The 22,759-nt window shown below is 35.8% G+C and overlaps 2 protein-coding genes across 4 annotated transcripts in view; both read right to left on the reverse strand.

The window, feature by feature from the left end:
- Positions 1 to 21,833, reverse strand: part of LOC127880917 (inner centromere protein-like) — a 31,184-nt gene extending 9,351 nt beyond the window's left edge. For all 3 annotated transcript variants that reach the window (XM_052428421.1, XM_052428420.1, XM_052428422.1), the window contains exons 1-7: positions 21,714 to 21,833; positions 19,541 to 19,696; positions 18,472 to 18,548; positions 8,679 to 8,908; positions 8,046 to 8,263; positions 4,111 to 4,224; positions 286 to 354 (exon numbers count right to left, since the gene is read on the reverse strand). In XM_052428421.1, coding sequence (XP_052284381.1) covers positions 286 to 354; positions 4,111 to 4,224; positions 8,046 to 8,263; positions 8,679 to 8,908; positions 18,472 to 18,548; positions 19,541 to 19,696; positions 21,714 to 21,737 — 888 coding nt within the window. In that variant the 5' untranslated portion in view covers positions 21,738 to 21,833. The remainder of the gene's footprint in view (positions 1 to 285; positions 355 to 4,110; positions 4,225 to 8,045; positions 8,264 to 8,678; positions 8,909 to 18,471; positions 18,549 to 19,540; positions 19,697 to 21,713) is intronic.
- The window catches only part of LOC127880903 (E3 ubiquitin/ISG15 ligase TRIM25-like), a 285,579-nt gene that overhangs the window by 11,891 nt on the left and 250,929 nt on the right, over positions 1 to 22,759 (reverse strand). The gene's annotated exons all lie outside the window — the stretch shown is intronic.

Consider the following 22,759-nt stretch of genomic DNA (forward strand, 5'->3'; position numbering starts at 1 on the left):
ATGAAGTTTCATGATCCTAGGCCTAAGCGTTCTTGAGTTATCATCCGGAAACCACCTGGTGGACGGACCGACCGACCGACAGACATGTGCAAAGCAATATACCCCCTCTTCTTCAAAGGGGGGCATAAAAATTAACTTTTATAATGTCACAATGTGACAATAGTCTGTTTAAGAAAAACAATCTCTAGATTGCAAAGTACAACCCATGGACAAGGTATTTCTCAAGAATGACACTTTAAGTGAATATACACAGATTGACTTACATCATAGCAATTATACACCTACCTGGCCCTTCTCTTTTTCCAAGCGTTTCAGCAAGTCCCTTCGATTTTGTTCACTGGTCTCCAGCTTGTGCTGAAGTAAACAATTTACTTGAATACACCACCGGGAGCAATACTGGTCACAATCAAACACAATTCATTAATTTCATTTATTCCTGTAAACTCCCAGTGGAGCATAGGACCATAACAACACCTCGCCAGTGCACTCTGTTCTGGGCCTTCTCCTCAGCTGCGTCCAACATTACGGCGTCTTACGCCTCGCAATAGATTGGTATAATCTCTAAGGCTTTTTTATCAAACTCATTGATCCATTCAAATGTTTAAAATTTTCATAGACTTCTTAAATATATCATCAGATATACTATGACCATATAGAGATATTTTCTTTCACAATTGAATATTTTTGCACCAACTGTTGGGAGTTTGGAAGGGATAAGAATTCATAGGATCATGCTTCAGTAAAAAAAGAGCGATGGCAAGGGTACCACCTGAGATTTAATTACTGACCAGATCCAGCAGTAATTATGTTGAGATCAAACATATTTGGGAATTGAGATGGGCTTCCAGATGTGTAAATCATAAGTTAATAAAGTAACATTATGTGCCAGTTATTGCTTGTAAAAATCCCATTTAGCAGTTCAAACACTTTATTTAAATATAATGAATCTAAGGATCCGTGAACGCTACCCTGACATATAGTTGGTCAAAGGTATGATGCAAACTTGAGACTCATTTGTGGCTAATTTTGATGGCTGCATGCGCATAAAGTCAAGAATTAAAGTTGCTATAACGCTCAAAATCAACGAAAATTTCGTTAAGTATTTCGTAAAATAAAGTTAACACCTTAACAATCAGTGTTCCTTAGAGCAATATCTAAAATCCCCGCTGTAAATATTGTTGTTAAGTTTTTGTCTGAACCTCTTCTTTCTAATATCAAAAAGCCACCCAGATGATTTTTTGACACTTGAAGAGCTTTACAGCAGGGATTTCTGTACCTGATCATGCTTGTGAAAACATGCACTATGGATTCATACCCAATAATTATGTATATATTTTAGTTTTTCACTACCAAACATGGATAAAAACAATTTTTCATCAGTTAATAGATTGTATTTTGCAATATTCTATCTTAATATCCGCAGTATTTTGATAAATAATAAATATTATTGGGGATTTCGGGGGGGGGGGGGGGGGGGGGGGGGGGGGGGGGGGGGGGGGGGATTTCGGTATTTCTACACACCTGGAATTAATTGTGGCCACAAATAAATAAAAACGAGCATTTTGTATCTACAAAAATCTAAGTAATCATACCACATCTAGCGTTGCAATTTTGGCTATTGCTATAAGGAACACTGATTGTTAAGGTGTTAACTTTATTTTACGAAATACTTAACGAAATTTTCGTTGATTTTGAGCGTTATAGTTACTTTAAGAGACTTATATTACAAATTAATGACTTCAATGTGTATCCTTATTGCAAAATCACAATGTTATAATTGCTATACATGAGTTCCAAGGCATGTCTTTACCTAATAATAGCAATCATGGGTTATCTGAGATTTTCCTAGTTAGATTCTAATAAGGTGTTCATTCAAATGTATTAAAATGTGTTGATTTTAACAGTTTTTTTTGGCTTAGCTGTATACGCAAGCTTTTCACCTGTACCTGACCTTTGTAAGTGTCCAATCAATTTGACTATAAAATTTCCCGCCAATAGGCATGAAACTTTTGGGCAGTAAAAAACATGCAATCTACAAACTTTTTTTCACATTTACATTAATGTGTTATTCAATTGACTTTCTATTTTTGGGAAGTATATGGTATAAAAAGGGATACTGCAGTTTGTTAAGCAACAATGTTAACTGCGTATTCAGCATGAAACAATTGTATCTCTAATAATAAGGCTTGAGAGGAAGAGCAGTTTCACACTCAACTCTCGCCATCAATACAGTTTGTGCGTGCCCTTATATATTTAGAAGATTGTTAGCGACATCTATCTTTTGTACTTAAAGGCTGTTTTCTAATATTTGGTAATTACTACGATATTGCATTCTGTGCACTCATAAATTTTCTATCAAACAAGTATTGTTGTTCAATAACCTGATATACGCTTTGACGAAAATATTTAAAATTGTTTTTGAAATTTACTGTTAAACATGTAAATGTAAAAAGCTTTAAGCAAGCTGTCGTTCCAGCAGTGGAATCGTTACCTCACTTTAATGCATTGCATTCCAAACCGCAAGGTATCAAAAATTAGGTAAGTTCGCAGTCAGATACAGAAATCGTTATATAAATGCTATCAGGTAAACTAAAAAGAAAGATATTAAATGAAAATATTAGGCGATATTATTATGGTAGGTCAATCATAGATTATTCATGTGTTTTCAACAATTGCATAATAAGTGCCAGTTTTAATTAATTTAATTAGAAATATTCAACCATATAGACCAATTTATTGCATGAGTGCGATGATTCATGATACTATTTTCATAATGGAATCGATAATGTTGGACAAACCACAAAATCAGGTCTGTTTGAGTAATGCGCATATAAATATATCAAATATGAACTACTGATTAGTGTGTTGCCGGCTGACTTATATGCTTTCATTTATTTTCATTCTTCTTGTGTTTTTTTATTCTGTAAATATAGATATCTGATCAATAATATCTTATGAAGCGAAATAAGCCACAATATTTGACGCAACACTCGTAATTGATATGTGTGTAATTCAGCTAAGAACTGCGCAGAAAAAGGCATTTTTGATCTCATAGATACAACTTTTGATCGTTCATCAACCCCGACCACAATCAACGCCGTATATCTTTTAAAAAGATATTTCTTGTTTGCAATATGTCCATAATAAAAAAGTGACGCATAGGTTGTGGTCAGTTTGGACCCAAGAGGCATGATTTGAAGTTTAAACAAGAGATGTGTTTGTGAATCACTATGTCCCCCATATATTTGACCTTAAAGGATAACCTTGACCTTTCACCACTCAAAATGTGCAGCTCCATGAGATACACATGCATGCTAAATATGAAGTTGCTTTTTTCAATATTGCAACAGTTATTGCAAATGTTAAAGTTTGACGCAAACAAACAAACACAATCAAACAAACAAACAAAGCAATTACAAACCAACAGACAGGGCAAAAACTATATGTCCCCCACTATAGTGGTGGGGGACATAAAAAGTTGTTCACTATGTTTTCACCTAAAACCAGTGAAATTTAAAAGATACCAAATATGAATGCCATGGGCTTTGCAATTCTAAGACAAAATATTTTTTAGCTAGGTTTTTCCCATGTAAGGCAGTGTAAAACTTATGACCCTACAGCAAGGCCACATGTGCTCCCTTGGAATAATTTTAACAAACTTGCAGAGGACCTCTTGATGATGCAAAAAAATGGTCTTGTCACCGACTCCTCTGTATCCTGGTATATCACCATAATGAACACATTATGCTCAGGTGAGCTTACAAAACTCAGGTGAGTTTTGTTGGCAATTTTGAAATAGGCAAATTGCGATATTTGTGACTTTGAATGAATAGAAATTAAACATTTAAAAATAGCAATTTTGAACGCAAGAATGCCTCATATGTCTTATCAAGACACCTCCAGGTCTTTGTTCCCTGGAAACAACCAGCACTTTTTTATTTATTATGACCATATCCATGACATAACTGGGACTTTGAAAGGACTTGAGCTTCTAATGACGTATTCTCTCCTGATTATGCAGCTTAATAGTGTCAATATAATAAGATGCCAGTGCAGGCTTTTGACAAAAATGAGCTAAAATAAAGACTTCTATCCTCTTAAAAAACGTACCAACATCTGATCCCTGTCAGCCATTGCTGTCTTAGTCTGCTTAAGGAATCGTTGATTGTCCTCTTTTAACCTTTTAATTTCTCGTCGCAAGTCATAGTTTTCTTCTGTTAAAACCTAAAAATGTTGATATATAACTTTACAGATACACGTATACTTTAATAAATAGATGTCTCACAGAAATTATTTACTTTTAAACATACTATTGAGAACATACAAAGGTAAATAAAACTCTGAGTGAGTCATAAACTGTTTTTTACTTCGTGTTCAAAGTGTTTGATTATCAACCTTCTTTAAGAAAAATAAAAATTTTTTTTTTTCTAGATATACCTCAATTGTTCAAAAATTATTACCAACGAAACAACAAGGCAATAAACCTTCACTTCTTTGAAAGGGGGCATGATGACACTATACGTGAAAACTAAACAAAAACTTTTTTTCACTACAAGGAATAATTCTACACAAAACAAAATAGAAATAACGAACAACAATACCAAAAAAATGTAACGGAACAAAATTTCAAATAATTATTTTTTATATATAAAACTATGTTTTGGAACTATTTCATAACACTGCAGAGAGTAAATTAACAGTTTAAATAAAGGCATACATAATAAATGTGCTGCGCTCTGAAAAAACTGGGTATGATGCATGTACACTAATTATCCTCCCTGATTAGTTTAGTTTAAACCTATTTATTTTAGCTTGATTGCATCGAAAGCCCAAGGCTCATATAAACGCTCTCAAGTCCGTTTCCTGGGCCTAGAACCAGTACTTGGTGTCTTTGGGGAGATCTAAAGAACGCTCCCGCGGTGGGGATCGAACCCGTTACCTCCCGGTCATTAGGCTGACACCATATCCATTACACCACCTCCCTGATTGAAGTGACCGCACAAGCCAATCAGGAAAACATTGTCCACTTAATGCCTTTGTTTTTATAAAAAAAACTCTTCTAAACGCGATCAAGTCAAGGCGGTTAGTGTCATCCCTGATTAGCCTAATGAACCAGTCTGGGACGATATGTTATGCAGATGCATTAAGCCTGGTTTTCAAAGAGCAAAGCGCAAATAAAAAGCATACACTTAACCTTTCTGCATCTACATAACTAATTTCACAACTACAGTGCTTTTTAGAATACTAACTTGCATTGGAGATTTCTATTATAAGTGAACAACAACAATGTTAATATTTTCAAATATATTACCAAAATTTTACAGGGCAATGTAGATGTATAGGAAATATAAGATGATGATTATATAGCACAAGTGAATTGCCAATGTTGTAGTCCTTGAGTATTGCAGACTTATAAATAAAAATTGGCAATCAAAAGGAATAATCCAATCCATACAAAAACAGCAATTAAATAATCATTTTTATTTTTATGAATTTTAGTTTTATGCCCGAAAACACAATAAACAAGAGATGTGTTTGTCAGAAACACAATGCCCCCTATTGCGCTTATTACTTACCTTGGATTGTATTTTTTACTTTTGACCTTGAAAGATGACCTTGACCTTTCACCACTCAAAATGTGCAGCTTCATGAGAAACACATGCATGCCAAATATCAAGTAGCTACATGTATCTTCAATATTACAAAAGTTATGGCCAATGTTAAAGTTTTCAGACGGACGCACAGACTGACAGACTGACGGACTGACCGACTGACAGATGGACAGTTCAACTGCTATATGCCACTTTCCCGGGGGCATAACAAGAGCTGTCAGAGGACAGCGCGCTCGACTATTCAAGTGCTTGACAGTATAACGTAAGCCATCATAGGGAACTTGTTTATATTCAATAATTTAATAGACGATCTTTCAAACATACAAAAAAGGACAAAAAAAACAAATGTGGGGGGGGGGGGGGGTAGGGGGGAGTAGGGAGGGGGGGGGGAGAGGGGGGTATAATGTGGGGTGTGGTAATTTATCAGATGATGTTTAAAAAAAAATGGGGGGGGGGTGGGGGGTAGGGGGGGTGGGGGTAAGAGGGGGGGTAGGGGGGTATAATGTGGGGTGTGGTAATTTATGAGATGATGTTTAAAAAAAAATTGGGGGGAGGAGGTTTGGGGGGGGGGGAGGGATTCTGGGTTTGGGCGTGGGGTATTGTTTGGGTGGAATCCATTGTGGTATTCAAGTAAGTGTTGTTTTGTCAAAGTAATAATAAAATGTGATCATAAATAAAGAAGTTATGGCAATTTAAGCAAAATGTTCAATTATCTAAGTGTAAAACGGGCCATAATTTGTCAAAATGCTTGATACAGTGGTCAGCTCTTGTTTATAGGTTGGGGTCATGTTGGTAAACAAGTATGCAACATATATAATAAAAGCAATATGCCAAAGGATATACTAGGAAATATTTGGGGTAGAACGCAAACTTTAACATAGATTTAACAAGAATATGCATATTCTAAGTATAAAAGGGGCAATAATTATGACAAAATGCTTGATAGAGTTGTCTGCTCTTGTTTATAGGTTGGGGTGATGTTGGTTAACAAGTATGCAAAATATAAAAGCAATATGTCAAGGGACAATGAAAATAAATGGGGTAGTACGAAAACTTTAACATTTGCTGCATATTCTAAGTGGAAAAGGGGCCATAAATATGACAAAATGCTTGATAGAGTTGTCTGCTCTTGTTTATAGGTTGGGGTGATGTTGGTTAACAAGTATGCAAAATATGAAAGCAATATGTCAAGGGACAAAGAAAATATTTGGAAAAGTACGAAAACCTTAACATTTGCAAGCTAACGCAAACGCAGACACTGACGCTGGGCAGAGTAGGATAGCTCCACTATATATATTTCATATATAATAGTCGTGCTAAAAAGGAGCAACACAACAAATGATTATAAATGATTATAAATACAAAAGAAACATAATCTTGTCCTTTTGATTATTTCTTTATGTAGTTTGGACAGCCTTACGATGTTAATTTACTGGTAAAAGTGTATTTTGTACCGAAACTTTACCTTCTTTAGTAACAATATCCATGGCTATATCATAAAAGGGATGTGCTCTGTGAAAAGGGGGTTTAATGCATGTGGGTAAAGTGTCATCCCAGATTAGCCTGTGCAGTCTGCACAGGATACTCAGGAAAGACACTTTCCGCCTAAACTAGATTTCTACTACGAAGATACTTTCTTGAAACGAAAAATATCATAAAAGCGTTAAGTGTCGTCCCTGATTAGCTTGTTTGGCTAGACTGCACAGGCTAATCTGAGACAACACTTTACACACATGCATTAAACACCCTTTTCACAGAGCACAGTCCAAATGTAACTACATGAATAGCTTATATTATGGTTACAACATGCAATAATTACACTTACTGCTTGTACTTATCACAATATACTGCAAAAAAGTTGCACATCTATGAAAACTGTATAAACACAAGTTTACTATGATTAAAATTAATGTAAGCTTAATTATTTTAAATAATATAAAACATTTACACTATCCAAGGATTGTTTAAGAAAACCATGAAATTTAACACCAATATTCAAAATCATATTAATTAATTTTTTTGTTACATGTTATAAGAATATGCTTTCAGGTTTAACAGCATTTCCAGTTTCAAGAAAGTATCTGCACAAATCATATCAACGGTGAACAGTGTAGTCCTGACCAAAGTTGACACTGTTACATACAAGAATTAAGCACGTTATTTATGCAACATAAAAAGCTCTTTTGCCATCAATTTTATCCAGCCAGAACCTCACTTCTTTCTACAGTTGCCGCTATAATCGGCTTTTTACAAGCCTTGCAGTTGTTTTTCTAGAACTGATCTTTCCCCAGAATTAATAATTCCGTGGATTAAAAAAATTCTCAACCTTAATGTAAAAATAACACCAATCCCTTATCCCCTTATTTAAAAAAAAAGCAAAGTAGTCAATCCATTAGGAAGTGAAAGAAAACCTGTAGTTAAAGTATAATTTACCTCATTCTTTCGTATAACGTCGTTGACCCTTGTGTTTCCCCCTAGGAACGTGTATGTGGATTCCTTGTTGGGGAGATTGTCCTGGACGTCGATGGGCGGAAGCTGATCCCCCTCTTTGAGATTCTTACGACGCTCCAGCTCGTAAAGATTGCGGTATTTCTCAGCTAGGTCCTGAGATCTGGTTACCTCTTGCGCCATCTCTTTCAACTTTGTATCAGCTGTTATAAAAAAGACAAAAGAGGAAATTGTCATAATTGAAAAATGCTCTAATGTATAAAGGAATAGTTTCATAACTGACCATCTATTTGTACGCTTTGGACTATTTTAGGACTTTTGTACCCATTGAGTATCAGCTTTAAAGAGTATTGAAAAACTTGGGGAGTTTCATTTAGATCTTAAAATAATTTATGGCTTAATACTCATGATATAAATAGTGAAATACATAATTGTTAAAGTAAAAGACTGGGGGGGGGGGGGGAGTAGAGGGGTAGACTGACGAAAGAAAGACAGTCCAGGATCTTTGAGTATGGAAAAGGTATCAAGGGTGTTTGCAAAAACAAATTTTACATTTAACAAGCAAATTTTAATAATTTTGTGCAACAAAATTACAGCCCTGTCAAAATATTACTGTACCTTCTTTTGCTTTGCGCTCAAACATCTTAATAAGCCTCATGGAATTTGCGCGAGACATTGTGACATCCTCATGCAGACGTTTATTCTGCTGACTCAGCATCCGTGACTCGGTCATCTTCTCGTGAAGCGTGAACTCCGTCTTCAACTTCTGGTTCTGAATCTCAATGTTCTTCATCAGCTGCGACTTGATTTCGTATGCCATTTCCTGTTCATCTGGGTCCAGTGGTTTCCTACACAAGACAAGTTTAGTTTAAATTTTGTATATACTTACAAAATAAGAGTTTTCTACAATTGCAAATTCTAGTTTTACTTGTCACACTCATTAATGTTTTATAGCTTTGTTGGGAAATCCCCAATATTCTGTTCTGATTTGATCAAATGACGAATAGACATAATTTACAAGTTCTGCAACAAATACAAGTAAGCATGTCTGTATCTGCTTAAGGCTTCAAATAACTTTGTTTTAAATTTAATTGAAGTAAACAATGTTTGATTTCTCCTACCATTAACAGTATTTGTTTGCTGAAGAATTACTTGATGTGAAATTTTGCCATTTCAAGAATAAATTGTCATAGACCTTCGAAAATTGGAAACAAAAAACTACAATAATTTCTAAAAAATTATGCAACTAGGATTTCTTGGTGAGATAGCATAGGCAACATTGAAGTATACTACAGGATACATATCAGCCAAGCTCTCTTAAAACCTGGCTTAATACATGTGCATTAGGTATTGTCACAGATTAGCCCGTACAGTTTATATAGGCTAATCAGGGACGACACTTTCTGCTCTTATGGAATGAAAGGAAGTCCCGTATAAATGAAAATCCAGTGTACAAATAAAGTGTCCTCCCTGTGTGGACTGCATAAGCTAACCCTTTGCATGCTGGGAAATTTGTCGTCTGCTAAAATGTCGTCTGCTGAACTTGTAAAATTAGTATTTTCTTCAATTTTTTTTCAAAGAATACTATCAGAATAGCAAACAGTTTGGATACAGATGAGACGCCACGTTCTGTGGCGTCTCATCTGGATCCAAACTGTTTGCAAAGGCCTTCAAAATTCCGTTCCCACACTGAAAGAGCTAATCTGGGAGGCCACTTTACACACATGCATGAGGCCATAGGAGTTTCTAAGAGACTGTCAGACTGTAATACACGATATATAATGCTGTCATAAATATTACGTGTACATTTCTATATGTTGGACAAAGAGACATGTATTAAATGGAAGACACGGGCCAACATAGGCTCAGTAAAATACTTGAAGCTTTAAAGTTGTATTGATCAAACAACACGCTTGAATACAAAATCATTCATATTTGATCATGCCCTTTTTTAAATGAACTTCAAGTTACATGAAACAATACAAACACACTTAATAATGCAAAGATGTCTTGAAAGTACTACTAGTAACAAGCAAATATTTTCCACGCTGACAATGAACACATCCTCACAACATGCAATCAATTTATTACAAAGGTTCAAAATACAAAACAAAACACTCAGGTAAATGTTTGATTGGTAAATTGTTTAAGTCATTGATTGTACTTAAATGTGTGTTTAAAGTTTCAAGCTTGGATACAGAAATCTTACTGAATTAAACAAGACCTATACAAATAAGTTGGTAAAAGGCTCTTAGAATTTGCATTTCAATAATTTCAAAATGATCATGGCCAGTTTTCACCTATTTCACAATGATTTGTCAATAATTATCCTTTTGTATTTTTCAATAAACATCATGTTGTCTGATTTAACAAGTATCTAGATGACATAAAAAATTTGCTATCTAGGATTTACCCATATACTGGTATAAATGAATATAATTTCAATGTTTGTTCAGCAAGTTTTCCTTTTAGTAATTGTTAATATAGTACATATGAAGAACCTTGCAAATCAACAAACTGCTTAAATTAAATTCCTTTGTATCAATATTTTGTATTATTGGTTTGATTTGACCACAAACATTCCTGAATTTATTTTTTTTATAATAACCTGGTTTATGCATAATAGTACGCAATATATGTGATACATCTGAGACTGATGTCATAGTTCCAATCAGCGTAACAACAGTTTCACATGTCTGAGACTGATGTCATAGTTCCAATCAGCGTTACAACAATGTATGTGACAATTGTCTGAGACTGATGTCATAGTTCCAATCAGCATTACAACAGTGTCTGTGACATGTCAGAGAATGATGTCATAGTTCCAATCAGCGTAACAACAGTTTCACATGTCTGAGACTGATGTCATAGTTCCAATCAGCGTTACAACAATGTCTGTGACATGTCTGAGAGTGATGTCATAGTTCCAATCAGCATTACAACAGTGTCTGTGACATGTCAGAGAATGATGTCATAGTTCTAATCAGCGTTACAACAACGTCTGTGACATGTCTGAGACTGATGTCATAGTTCCAATCAGCGTTACAACAATGTACAGTCCACTCTCGTTATCTCGATATTGGATATCTCAATATTCTCGATATGTCGAAGTAAGCTCAATGTCCCAACTTTTTTCCTTCTTTATCTATATAAATAAACATCCCATATCTCGATTTTCGTTATGTCGAATTATTCGATATGTCGATATAAAATTTTACACCGAGTCCCGATTTTACATGTATTTACTGTGGTTTATCTTGAAGTGCGAATAACTGTCCCAGTGTTGGCAAAAGATGAGAAAAATTTTCTTTGATACTTCACCGTCCCGCCTCGCCCGGCTGCTCCCGATACTGTGCGGTAGGAAATTGATCTGTTGATTGCATCATTGATCACAGGTGTGTAATGTTGTTCTCCATTAACACTTTTAAAACTTTTACAAACAACATTCCAAAATGCATTGAGTTATATTTGTGCATATATAAACCGTCGCAAATTTACGATTGAACTTCGCATTTCAAACTACAAAATGTACATGAACAGTTCAGTATTCCGGAACATGATTTACGCATGTTCAGATGGAAAACCATGATTGGACGTCAATTGCATCATAACTTTAAATAGGAACATTACCGGATGTTTACTCGACAGCTCAGAAAAATTATAACCGCATGTGTTCATGCAATTCTGGAATACTTAAAACTTCATTTTAAGCATTTAAATATGTGCCTCGTAAAAACGCGTATATATCAGGTAGAGAGTATTATGCCACACGGTGACGGCTTTAGTTAGACCACTTAGCAGGTATTTAGATGTTAAAAACAAGGTTAATTTTCGTCTCATTTTTTCTTGAAAAACGCCTAATCGGATATCTCGAACTCTCGTTATCTCAATATTATTTCTTGTTCCCGCCAACTTCGAACTAACGAGAGTGGACTGTATATGACAATTGTCTGAGACTGATGTCATAGTTCCAATCAGCGTTACAACAATGTCTGTGACATGTCTGAGACTGATGTCATAGTTCTAATCAGCGTTACAACAGTGTCTGTGACATTTCAGAGAATGATGTCATAGTTCTAATCAGCGTTACAACAACGTCTGTGACATGTCTGAGAATGATGTCATAGTTCTAATCAGCGTTACAACATTGTATGTGACATGTCTGAGAATGATGTCATGGTTCTAATCAGCGTTACAACATTGTATGTGACATGTCTGAGACTGATGTCATAATTCTAATCAGCGTTACAACAATGTCTGTGAATGTCTGAGACTGATGTCATAGTTCTAATCAGCGTTACAACATTGTATGTGACATGTCTGAGACTGATGTCATAGTTCTAATCAGCGTTTCAACAGTGTCTGTGACATTTCAGAAAATGATGTCATACTTCTAATCAGCGTTACAACAACGTCTGTGATACATCTAAGACTGATGTCATAGTTCTAATCAGCGTTACAACAGTGTCTGTGACATTTCAGAGTATGATGTCATAGTTCTAATCAGCGTTACAACAACGTCTGTGACATGTCTGAGAATGATGTCATAGTTCTAATCAGCATTACAACATTGTATGTGACATGTCTGAGAATGATGTCATAGTTCTAATCAGCGTTACAACATTGTATGTGACATGTCTGAGAATGATGTCATAGTTCTAATCAGCGTTACAACATTGTATGTGACATGTCTGAGAATGATGTCATAGTTTCAATCAGCATTACAACAATGTATGTGACATGCCTGCGACTGATGTCATAGTTCCAATCAGTGTTACAACAATGTCTGTGAAATGCCTGAGACTGATGACATAGTTCCAATCAGCAATACAACAATGTCTGTGACATGTCTGAGACTGATGTCATAGTTCCAATCAGTGCTACAACAGTGTCTATGACATGTCTGAGACTGATGTCATAGTTCTAATCAGCGTTACAACATTGTATGTGACATTTCAGAGAATGATGTCATAGTTTTAATCAGCGTTACAACAACGTCTGTGATACATCTGAGACTGATGTCATAGTTCTAGTCAGCTTTACAACAATGTCAGTGACATGTCTGAGACTGATGTCATAGTTCTAATCAGCGTTACAACAATGTCTGTGACATGTCTGAGACTGATGTCATAGTTCTAATCAGCGTTACAACAATATCTGTGAAACGTCTGAGACTGATGACATAGTTCCAATCTGCAATACAACAATGTCTGTGACATGTCTGAGATGGATGTCATAGTTCCAATCAGTGTTACAACAGTGTCTATTACATGTTTGAGACTGATGCCATAGTTCTAATCAGCGTTACAACAATGTCTGTGACATGTATGAGACTGATGTCATAGTTCTAATCAGCGTTACAACAATATCTGTGACATGTCTGAGACTGATGTCATAGTTCCAATCAGCGTTACAACAATGTCTGTGAAACTTTTGAGACTGATGACATAGTTCCTATCAGCAATACAACAATGTCTGTGACATGTCTGAGACTGATGTCATAGTTCTAATCAGCGTTACAACAATGTCTATGACATGTCTGAGAATGATGTCATAGTTCTAATCAGCGTAACAACAATGTCTGTGACATGTCTGAGACTGATGTCATAGTTCCAATCTAAGTTACAACAGTGTCTATGACATGTCTGAGACTGATGTCATAGTTCCAATCAGCGTTACAACAATGTCTGTGACATGTCTGACACTGTTGACATAGTTCCAATCAGCGTTACAACAATGTCTGTGACATGTCTGAGACTGATGTCATAGATCTAATCAGCGTAACAACATTGTCTGTGACATGTCTGAGACTGATGTAATAGTTCTAATCAGCATTACAACGTCTGTGACATTTCAGAGAATGATGTCATAGTTCTAATCAGGTTACAACATTGTATGTGACATGTCTGAGACTGATGTCATAGTTCTAATCAGCATTACAACAATGTCTGTGACATGTCTGAGACTGATGTCATAGTTCTAATCAGCGTTACAACAATGTCTGTGACATGTCTGAGACTGATGTCATAGTTCTAATCAGCGTTACAACAATATCTGTGAAACGTCTGAGACTGATGACATAGTTCCAATCAGCAATACAACAATGTCTGTGACAAGTCTGAGAATGATGTCATAGTTGCAATCATGGTTACAACAGTGTCTATGACATGTCTGAGACTGATGTCATAGTTCTAATCAGCGTTACAACAATGTCTGTGACATGTCTGAGACTGATGTCATAGTTCTTATCAGCGTTACAACAATGTCTGTGACATGTCTGAGACTGATGTCATAGTTCTAATCAGCATTACAACAATGTCTGTGAAACGTCTGTGACTGATTACATAGTTCCAATCAGCAATACAACAATGTCTGTGACATGTCTGAGACTGATGTCATAGTTCTAATCAGCGTTACAACAATGTCTACGACATGTCTGAGAATAATGTCATAGTTCTAATCAGCGTTACAACAATATCTGTGACATGTCTGAGACTGATGTCATAGTTCCAATCAGCGTTACAACAAAGTCTGTGAAATGCCTGAGACTGATGTCATAGTTCTAAGCAGCGTTACAACAATGTCTGTGACATGTCTGAGACTGATGTCATAGTTCCAATCAGTGTTACAACAGTGTCTATGACATGTCGTAGACTGATGTCATAGTTCCAATCAGCGTTGCAACAATGTCTGTGAAACGTCTGAGACTGATGACATAGTTCCAATCAGCAATACAACAATGTCTGTGACATGTCTGAGACTGATGTCATAGTTCTAATCAGCGTTACAACAATGTCTACAACATGTCTTAGAATGATGTCATAGTTCTAATCAGCGTTACAACAATATCTGTGACATGTCTGAGACTGATGTCATAGTTCCAATCAGCGTTACAACATTGTCTGTGACATATCTGAGACTGATGTCATAGTTCTAATCAGCGTTACAACAATGTCTGTGACATGTCTGAGACTGATGTCATAGTTCCAATCAGTGTTACAACAGTGTCTATGACATGTCGTAGACTGATGTCATAGTTCCAATCAGCGTTACAACAATGTCTGTGACATGTCTGAGAATGATGTCATAGTTCCAATCAGCGTTACAGCAATGTCTGTGATATGTCTGAGACTGATAACATAGTTCCAATCAGCGTTACAACAATGTCAATGACATGTCTGAGAATGATGTCATAGTTCTAATCAGCATAACAACATTGTATGTGACATGTCTGAGACTGACGTCATAGTTCCAATCTGACAGCGTTACAACATTGTATGTGACATGTCTGAGAATGATGTCATAGTTCCAATCAGCGTTCCAACAATTTATATGACATGTCTGAGAATGATGTCATAGTTCTAATCAGCGTTAAAACATTTTATGTGACATGTCTGAGACTGATGATGAACGTATTTAATATATTTAAGGATACGCAGTCTAAAGAGAATCTTTATCTATTGTTTTTGCAATATAAAAGATAAATCCTTTGTGTTAGTCAAGAATGGGATTGAGTACAAGAATCAAAACACCCCTATCTCATGCATCCGACTTACGACCGAATGGGACCAGGCCTTATTGACATAGTAACCATTTTAGGTTGCTTTTCCTTTATTGTTGGCAAGAGCTTCTTTAAGGTACTAAACAATTGCATAACATTCATGAGGCATGATAATAATGTATAAAAGAAAGTCAATAAATTCATAATTATATGACAGTAGCAACATGAAAAGTAATTCTTCTGATCACAAAACAAGAGGTCCTGAAAGGCCCAAAGTCGCTCACCTGAGATAACAAGATATTATTGGGACAAATCTTCTGACCAAGTTTCACGAAGATCAGAAAATAAATGTGGCCTCTAGAGTGTTAACAAGGTTTTACTATAGCCATATAAGGAAAAATGCCCCGCCCCCTGGCAGCCATGTTTTTTAACCAACCGGCATCATTTTAGAACTCATCAAAGATATTATTGGGATGAATCTTCTGACCAAGTTTCATGAAGATCGGACAGAAAATGTGGCCTCTAGAGTGTTAACAAGATTTTACTATAGCCATATAAGGAAAAATGCCCCGCCCCTTGGAAGCCATTTTTTCAAGCAAACATAATTATTTTCGAACTCATCCTAGACATCATTAAGACCAATCTTCTGAACAAATTTCATGAAGGATGGAAAATAAATGTGGCTTCTAGAATGTTAACAAGGTTTTACTATAGCCATATATAGCCATATAAGGAAAAATGCCCCGCCCCTGGTGGCCATGTTTTTAAAGCAACCAAAACCACTTTCAAACTCATCCAAGATATCATTGGGACAAATCTTCTGACCAAGTTTCATGATGATCGGAAAATAAATGTGACCTCTAGAGTGTTAACAAGGTTTAACTATAGCCATATAAGGAAAATAGCCCCGCCCCTGTGGTGGCCATGTTTTTCAACCAACCGGCATCATTTTTTAACTCATCCAAGATATTATTGGGATAAATCTTCTGACTGAGTTTCATGAAGATCGGCCTATAAATGTGGCCTCTAGAGTGTTAACAAGATTTTACTATACCCTTATATAGCCATATAAGGAAAAATGCCCCACCCTTGGCAGCCATGTTATTCAAGCAAATGTAACCATTTTCGAAATCATCCAAGATATCATTAAGACAAATCTTCTGACCATATTTCATCAAGATTGGACAATAAATGTGGCATCTAGAGTGTTAACAAGGTATTACTATAGCCATATTAGGAAAAATGCCCCGCACCCTGGCGGCCATGTTTTCAACCAACCGGCATCATTTTCGAACTCGTCCAAGATATTATTGGAATGAATCTTCTGACCAAGTTTCATTAAGATTGTACAATAAATGTGGCCTCTAGAGTGTTAACAAGATTTTACTATAGCCATATATAGCCATATAAGGAAAAATGCCCCGCCCCTTGGCAGTCATGTTTTTCGAGCAAAGGTTACCATTTTTGTACTCATCAAAGATATCAGTGGGACAAATCTTCTGAGCAAGTTTCATGAAGATTGGAAAATAAATGTGGCCTCTAGAGTGTTTACAAGGTTTTACTATAGCCATATATAGCCATTTAAGGAAAAATGCCCCGCCCCTTGGCAGCCATGTTTTTCAAGCAAACGTAACCATTTTCGAATCATACAAAATATCATTGAAACCAATCTTCTGACTAAATTTCATGAAGATTGGACAATAAATGTGGCCTCTAGAGAGTGAACACTGCAAATGTTGACGTCGCCCAACGGACAACGCATGACACACGACGGACAACGGACAAAAGGCGATCACAAAAGCTGACCATGAGCACGTTGTGCTCAGGTGAGCTAAAAATATGTTATAACACATTGTTCACTTATTTGCTTAAAAAAAAACATCCAAATAACAGTATTTTCGTATTGATTTCACACATGTATATTTTAGGTACAAATACACAAAAATGATAAATCTAATGTGGCATCAATTTATCACATATTATTGTAGATAGTTAGTTATTTTTTTACTGACACAGAAACATGGTAATAAAATGAAGCTAAATCAACATTTTAAAGACAATCTTAAATAAATAACAAGAGATGTGTTTGTCAGAAACACAATGCCCCCTAATGCACCGCTTTGAATTTTTATTTTTGACCTTTGACCTTGAAGGATGACCTTGACCTTTCACCACTCAAAATGTGCAGCTCCATGAGATACACATGCATGCCAAATATCAAGTTGCTATGTTCAATATTGCAAAAGTTATGAAGAAGGTTAACGTTTTGGTTAAAGTCTTGGTACACACACACAAACAGACACATACAATGACAGACAGGCCAAATACAATATACCCCGATTGTTCAATCCGGGGGCATACAAAGTTATGAAGAAGGTTAAAGTTTTGGTTAAAGTTTTGATTTTTTTTTATTGACCTTTGACCTTGAAGGATGACGTTGACCTTGACCTTTTACCACTCAAAATGTGCAGCTCCATTAGAAACACATGCATGCCAAATATCAAGTTGCTACATATAATATTGCAAAAGTTATGAAGAAGGTTAAAGTTATGGTTAAAGTTTTAGGACACATATATTTGACCTTTGACCTTGAAGGATGACCTTTACCTTTCACCACTCAAAATGTGCAGCTCCATGAGATACACATGCATGCCAAATATCAAGTTGCTTTGTTTAATATTGCAAAAGTTATGATGAAGGTTAAAGTTTTGGTTAAAGTTTTGGGACACACACACACACACTGACACACACACACACATACAATGACAGACAGGCCAAAAAAATATACCCCCGATCTTTCGATCCTAGGGCATAATAAAGTTTTATGAAAAGCACTTGACTCAATAAGACACAGTACAATATGGTTTAGCAATGGAAGATAGAAATACTGAACATGTTATCATCACTGACCTTCTTTCTGGTGGAGCTGATTTGCGACCCAACTTCAGGCTGATATCACTCTGTGTTTCTTGGATCTCTTTCTCAAGCTAATAATACATAAGAAAAGGGTAAATACTTCTCATTTCTGAACAAAGATTTAGCAATTAGTGAGTATGCAAAATTGACGATTATTACAAGTATGCTATATTGCAAATATATTCATTTCAGGAAACAAATTACGTAGCTTTGATTGTTTACTTAACATTGGCTTTACATGTCATGTATTTGAAATTTGGTAAGAAGTACATAAACATTTATTTATTAGGTACACTATATTGCTCAAAATTTTCTTGAGCAAAATTACTTAAATAGAGCAAAATTGTTCCTATTAAGGCTACTGTAATAAATGAAGCAAACGTTATATCTAAATAAAACTCTTCTTAGCCAAATAGGTTAATTTCACAAAATACTGAGTAGTATAATAACCCAGTTATTTGTGCAGTGAAATGTTGATATTTACTTTTTACATGTTATGCAGTGAAATGTTGACATGTACCTTTTACATGTTGTGCAGTGAAATGTTGACATGTACCTGTTTCATGTTGTACAGCCAACCCTAGACATGTACCTTTTTCATGTTGTGTAGCCAACCCTAGACATGTACCTTTTTCATGTTGTGTAGCCAACCCTAGACATGTACCTTTTTCATGTTGTGTAGCCAACCCCAGACATGTACCTTTTTCATGTTGTGTAGCCAACCCTAGACATGTACCTTTTTCATGATGTGTAGCCAACTCCAGACATGTACCTTTTTCATGTTGTGTAGCCAACCCTAGACATGTACATTTTTTCATGTTGTGTAGCCAACCCCAGACATGTACATTTTTTCATGTTGTGTAGCCAACCCTAGACATGTACCTTTTTTCATGTTGTGTAGCCAACCCTAGACATGTACATTTTTCATGTTGTGTAGCCAACCCTAGACATGTACCTTTTTCATGTTGTGTAGCCAACCCTAGACATGTACATTTTTCATGTTGTGTAGCCAACCCTAGACATGTACCTTTTTCATGTTGTGTAGCCAACCCTAGACATGTACCTTTTTCATGTTGTGCAGTGCCTCCTGCAGCTGCCCCTCAAGAGCCTCGAGGGCTGCCTTGTTCTCCTTGTCCTTCTTAGCTGCCTCCAGTTTCTGCAGCCCCTGCAGGACACCACGGGTCTGCTCCTGAGATTCCTGCAGTCCCTCTGTGAGACGCTATGTGAGAGAAAGAATTGTGCCTCAGTGTGGGTGAACTGTATTATTGCATGTGCACAGGCTAATCAGGGATGACACTTTTTGCTTTTATTAACAGTAGGTCTCTCCTAACAAAAATCCAGTGTAGGCAGAAAAAGTTGTCCCTGATTAGCATGTGCAGACTAAACTTTATGCACATGAATTGAGCTGTTTCTCCACACCACAGTTCAATTTTTAAATTTTATTTTGAGTGTCCTTCCATGAGATTCTATGTGTAAGGAGGGATTACAAAACTTAAAAAGTAACACTCTGCTAGCTGCTTTATGAGAGTAAAGAATTTCACTACCATATAAATTATCCTTAAAGGGATCTTTTCACGCTTTGTTAAATTGACAAAATTGAAAAAAGTTGTTTCAGATTCGCAAATTTTCGTTTTAGTTATGATATTTTTGAGGAAACAGTAATACTGAACATTTACCATGGTCTAATATAGCCATTATATGCATCTTTTGACGATTTTAAAACCTAAAAATTATAAAGCGTTGCAACGCGAAACGATTGAATAATTTGGAGAGTTCTGTTTTTGTCGTTAAATTTTGTGAAATTACGAAGATTGCTTATATAAGGTATAAAATACTTCAAATATATGTACTCGGCGGAATAGCTCAGTAGGCTAAAGCGTTTTTACTTCAGGACTCTGGCAGGACTCCAGGGGTCACTGGTTCGAAACCTGGTCCGGGCAATGTTCTTTTCCTTTTTTTAATTTTATTCTTGATTTTTTACTGGAGCTTTTACGATCCAATGTTTACATTTATCGATATAAAGCATTTAATGAATAAGTTAAAAAATGCCAAAATCTGTGAAAAGGCCCCTTTAAGCAGTAGCTATGGTGATGTATAGAATTTTACAACTATTCAGGTTACTCTATTTGATCTCCTATAAAGGAGAAAATAAATTTATAAAGCCTTTCATGAAAGTAGAGAATTTTTTACATTCTTATCAGGCATGAGAATGCAAAAATCAAAAATCAGCTAAACTTTTTTTGTTACCCATCCATCAGCTAATCACATGGGCGAAAGTACAAAATATGAAACTCAAAATAACCTGAAAACGGGGTGCATCGCTTTGAACAGCCATTACTTCATCAATTGTGCAGTGAGTCTTACGAACTCGGTCTTATTCAACGCAGAAATGAATTTCCTTTATGGAAATGTAAATATCTTGCAAGATTTTTTACCTACTTGTCGATCAGACCCGATTTATGAATAAAAATCTTTAGGTGTAAAGACAAAGGTTTCAAATGGCGCTGGATAGTCAGTATTGATGCATCATGTAATGAGAAAGGTAAGAATGTTTTTTCATACGTTTTAATCAATTATGGTATCGAGGTCTGTGAACTTTGCAGGGAAAATATGACCTTTACTCCGTGAAGATTTCAGTCTTAGATCAGGTCTGACTGTGTATTGTGTTATTTCTTAAAATTTACCCAGTATTTGTAAAAATCTTGCAAGATACAGTATGTACATTTGCATAAAGGAAATTAATTTCTACGTTGAATAAGACCGAGTTCGTCAGAAAATCACTGCACAAGTGATGAGTTAATTGGCTGTTTAAAGTGATGCACCCTGTTTTCGGGTCGTGTTGAGTTGAAAACCTTGTTATATATATGAAAGCGAACAAATATTTTTTTCAGAAAAGTTGATATTTCGTTATAATTTGATTATTTATCATTCAAAATGATGTTTTCACTAATAAATATCATAGCCACACGCTAACCATCATTAATCTCAATTCGTTCATAAGTTCTTTCTTTTTCAAAATATCAAAATATGTGACTAAATTTTGGAAAATTGTAAATTCGTCGAACCATGAACGAGTCTAATTAATATCCAATTAGCACCACTATAACAGGGCTTTGGTCGATATAATATTGATAATTGACAGACAAGTAATACTCAATCAACGGAAATGAATTGCGATATTGCAATAAACAACTGTCGATGATTCCAAGAGACCGTTTGATTTAAACTTTTTTTACCTTGATCTTTTCCTGCGATGTCATTTTGGTACACGGTATAGTCTAGTAATTGTCGAAAAAGATCAAGACATTGCAGCTCTTTTGTTTACACTGTCGTGAAGTAACTACTTCCGATAAGGGAGTTAATTGATTTAAGGTTACAACGCACTAACCTTAAATACTACCAAAAAAGGCATGAGTCACCTTTCGAAACAACACATACCCGGTATTTTTTTAACTTAAAAAACAAAAACAAAAACAGATATAACATTTTCAAATGTCGCTAATATATAAAGCGCAAATATTCATAAACTCGGACAGAATGTTTTCATTCTTGAAAGTGTTCGCAAAGTTGTGCTACTAGGTTAGTCTGGATCTGGATATGTACGTCGCAGGACCTTTCGGTGTAGGCGCAACGGAAGAGAGGGTGGTTAGTCCCACTGTAGGACAGTTGACCTGAATATGTCAACTGTGTCCGCGCGAACAACACTTTCTTCAAGATTGTTCCACTCTATTAATGTCTTAGGGAAAAATGAGTTTTTATATAATTGGGTTTTACACTGGATTGGTGTGAAGCACTTAGAGTTTTTAACTGAATATTGTTCAACGATATTGTTTACTTTGAAGTCTTTGAAATGTTTAGGGGTAATTCTACGCTTTGATTGCCGGACTGGGGTAAGGAAGTCTTGGCTAGGCATTGCTGGCACCAGCCCCTCAACCACCTTGAAGAAGAAGATAAGTCTATTGGCCTTCCTTCTTTCCTGGAGAGGTGGGATCTTCATACTCTTCAGCATGTTTGTCACGTAGCCTGGTGTTTTGGTGTAGTAGTCGCCGGTTATGAACCCAAGTATAGTACCCAATAAATCTGTTATTTTAACCAAAAAAAGCAATTCCTACAAACTTGAAAATAATACGGAACGTATTAATATTGATTGATTGTAATCAATACAATATATTGTAATTGTCCAAAAAGAAAGAATGCCCTGATCTATGATAACTCAGAAGAAGTGTTTGCATTCTTGAGGCCCAAAAGTACGACGTAACGCATTGGTAATTGTCGGCTCGGA

The sequence above is a fragment of the Dreissena polymorpha genome, chromosome 5, assembly GCF_020536995.1.
Source record: "Dreissena polymorpha isolate Duluth1 chromosome 5, UMN_Dpol_1.0, whole genome shotgun sequence".
NCBI lineage: Eukaryota > Metazoa > Mollusca > Bivalvia > Myida > Dreissenidae > Dreissena > Dreissena polymorpha.